We start from the raw sequence: 3013 nt of genomic DNA, 5'->3' as shown, positions 1-3013 counted from the left end.
ATTGCTTATTTAAATGTTATTAGACTTCCACTCTGGCAAAATCTTGTGATGTCAAAAAACATTGGAAGGAAGGATTCCTTTTAGTGTTTGGTGTTCTATTTAGGAAGTACCTATTGATCTTTGTATTTTGAAGAGTATATGGTTTGAGTTATTGGTAACCATACAAGGAATTAACTGCTTGATCTAACATGAATTATAAAATAGATGAGAGCCTGGTTATTCATTATGGAGTTCTTGGCACCATGAAGATTCATTATTGTATTCAGCTCTTCCTTAAATACTGCAACCATACCCCCACCTCTTTTTCCCTTTTGTCCCTGCAAAGATAAAGGAAATGATAAATTCCTTGGAATACATTTATAAAGTAGTACATTTCTAATATATTTATGCAGGTTCTGACCCTTTACATGAGTAAACAGAACTGCATCTGTTACAAAAATGAGAAAAAGTCGTATGCTAATGGAGCATGCTTTTAATACCCTTGGAAAATAACACCATTTATACTTGGAAAAAAAAAAAAAGAAAATTTGTACCCTTTGACCAACATCTCTTATTCTTCTTTGTATCATTAGCACTTCCAACATGATGCTCAATAGAGACTAAGAGCTTATTAAATGTATGAATTCAACTGCCAAAACGAAACAGGAAAATTTAGAAAAGAATGTTGTTATGGTTTAGAAATGAGGTATCCCCCAATGACACAATGCAAGAATTTTCGGAGGTGAAATGATCATAGATTATGAGAGCTGGAACCTAATCAGTAGATTAACTTACTAATGTGGCTTAACTGGGCAGGAACTGTAGGAAGGTAGAGAGTGGCTGGAAGGTCACTGGGGTTTATATTTTGTCTATGGTGAGCTGAACTCAATCTCTACTTCCTGGCTGCCCTGAGCTGACAGCTTTCCTCTGCCACAACCTTCCACCATGATGTTCTGCCTCACCTCAGCCCAGAGCTAAGGAGTCAGTCAACCATGGACTGAACCTTTGAAACCATGAGCCAAAAAAAACTTTTTTCATTCTTTAAGTTGTTCTTCCCAGGTCTTTTAGTCACAGGAATAAAAAGTTGACTAAGACAGATGTTTAACTTGTGAAGTGATAAAAAGTTTTCTTACCTACTAGTGTGAAAGTTTTCTTTAAGGGTTTTAAAGAAATCAACATAATAGGTCACAACAATGGATGCCAAAATCCAGAATCCAGAATGAATATTAAGTCTTGGAAGAGGTTTCTCCTTTTTCTCAACAGTTGTAGAAGATCCTACAAATAAGGGAGATTCCAAATTTAAGTTACTATAGTGTTTTTTTTTTTTTTTTTGAATTGCAGTTGGACACAATATCTTTATTTATTTATTTTTATGTGGTGCTGAGGATCCAACCCAGCGCTTCACACATGCTAGGCGAGCGCTCTACCACTGAGCCACAGCTCCACCCCATAAGTACTATAGTTTTTATGAGGAAAAGGTGACTATTGTAAACGAAATAAATCATTTCCTAGAGCCTTCTAATAACCATAATCAGTCCAATGACAGCACTGAATCCTTCTGTAAACTCAAGACATATTTGTGTTTGCAAAAATAATTAATAGGTTACTATGTGTTCAAAATAGCCAGTTATTTTGTATAAATGAATTTCAAAATCAAATTAACACTCTCATTAACACTCTCTCAGATATAACAATGCCACCCAGCATAGGAATTTTAACACTGTGTTCCCATTTCCTCTAGAAAAGTATCAGCCCCATTAATTAGGAAAAATGCCAAATGTAAATGTCACGTACAAAATGGACTTCTGATTTTTCAAGACAACTGTTTATAAGGAAAAGCGTTGTATTTTAAACCACCACCACCTTTTGAGGCAGCTCAACCATGAAAAAGATTACACAAGAGCTCTAGTCCCAGCACATCACTGTCCCAACAGGTGAAAGACAAGCGACTTCTCCCATCTTGGAACCAAACCCAAGGGTGACTCTAACACCAAGCTCTCGTGACATCAAGTTCTCGTGAGGCCGCTGTGGGTGAGACTGCGGGCAGTCCTGGGCAGGGGGACTGGTCATGAATACAGACCCTCAAAACTCTTCAGTCATGCCTGGGCACGATGGGGTCTGCGCTCGTTTCCAAAAGCTAACGAGCTGGCAGCTCTACAATACAGAGGATGACCAGGTCCACACCACCCGGCCTCCCACCCTCACCCCCGGCCTGGCCACACCACCACCACGCACTCCTCCTACTGCACTCCTCCGCGTCCTCACAGGCGCCACAGGTGGCCCGTTTTGTACCAACTGGTGGCACACCGGCGCTTCCCCTGGCATGTCATCCACCGGGTACCGATGCTACGGCCACGGGCCACCGAGGACATTCCCTCCGCCGCCTGCGACGAGCAGCCACGAGGGGAACCGCTAGCACACGCGGCCCTGTGTACCGGATCAGGACGATTCCCTGGTGAATTCCTAAGACTAAGACGGAACCTGAGGGTGATTTTAATTTTAACGGGTATTTCCGGAAAGGGTTCTAGGGCATCCTGCCGCGCTGTGAGGGGAGGACGCGCGGGGACCGGAAGCCGCGGAGCGTCCACGACTCTAACTCCGCGAGCACGAGTGAGGTAGGGCGCGGAGCTCACCCCCCGCCGCGTCGCCTTCGCAGTCCAGCCGGGTCTCGGCGTCCCGCGGTACCAGGTAACGCCGCCGCAGCTGCTCGCGGGCCTGCGCGACGTCCATGTTGGCGCCCGAACGCGGCGGAAGTGACGTCGAAGCACTTCCGGCGCTCACGCGGGTGGCGAGGTTTCCCGAAGTCAGGCGTGGAGGTTGTGCTGTTGCAGTTTTCGCTGGTTGGAGGCTAAGGTGAAGTTGGCGTTCTCGCGTCTGCGCCCAAATCCGCCGGCGTGGTTTGAATTTTAAATCAGTACTGCTCTTTTCTGGTGTCTAAACGAATAGTTTCCCGGGTTTGCGTGGATCAACGGAAACCCCGAAGGACCAAGCTTATCGCTGCCGCGGGTACGCGAGGCAGATGTGGCACCTTCCC

At 45.1% G+C, this 3013-nt stretch overlaps 1 protein-coding gene and 1 long non-coding RNA gene across 3 annotated transcripts in view; one reads left to right on the top strand and one right to left on the bottom strand.

Moving 5' to 3' along the window:
• The window catches only part of Tmem128 (transmembrane protein 128), a 14484-nt gene extending 11720 nt beyond the window's left edge, over positions 1–2764 (bottom strand). Inside the window, exons 1-2 of the mRNA XM_015481953.2 lie at positions 2613–2764; positions 1113–1254 (exon numbers count right to left, since the gene is read on the bottom strand). Of these exons, the coding sequence (XP_015337439.1) occupies positions 1113–1254; positions 2613–2709 (239 nt within the window). The 5' untranslated portion in view covers positions 2710–2764. The remainder of the gene's footprint in view (positions 1–1112; positions 1255–2612) is intronic.
• Positions 2735–3013, top strand: part of LOC107139128 — a 2023-nt gene continuing 1744 nt past the window's right edge. Inside the window, exon 1 of one of the 2 annotated variants that reach the window (XR_007341012.1) lies at positions 2735–2832. This is a non-coding gene — a long non-coding RNA (uncharacterized LOC107139128). The other variant, XR_001503115.2, reaches the window with a different exon arrangement.

The sequence above is a fragment of the Marmota marmota genome, unplaced genomic scaffold (assembly GCF_001458135.2).
Source record: "Marmota marmota marmota unplaced genomic scaffold, marMar, whole genome shotgun sequence".
NCBI lineage: Eukaryota > Metazoa > Chordata > Mammalia > Rodentia > Sciuridae > Marmota > Marmota marmota.
Note: the sequence above shows the minus strand (reverse complement) of the source record. Positions and strands in the feature narration are given on the sequence as shown.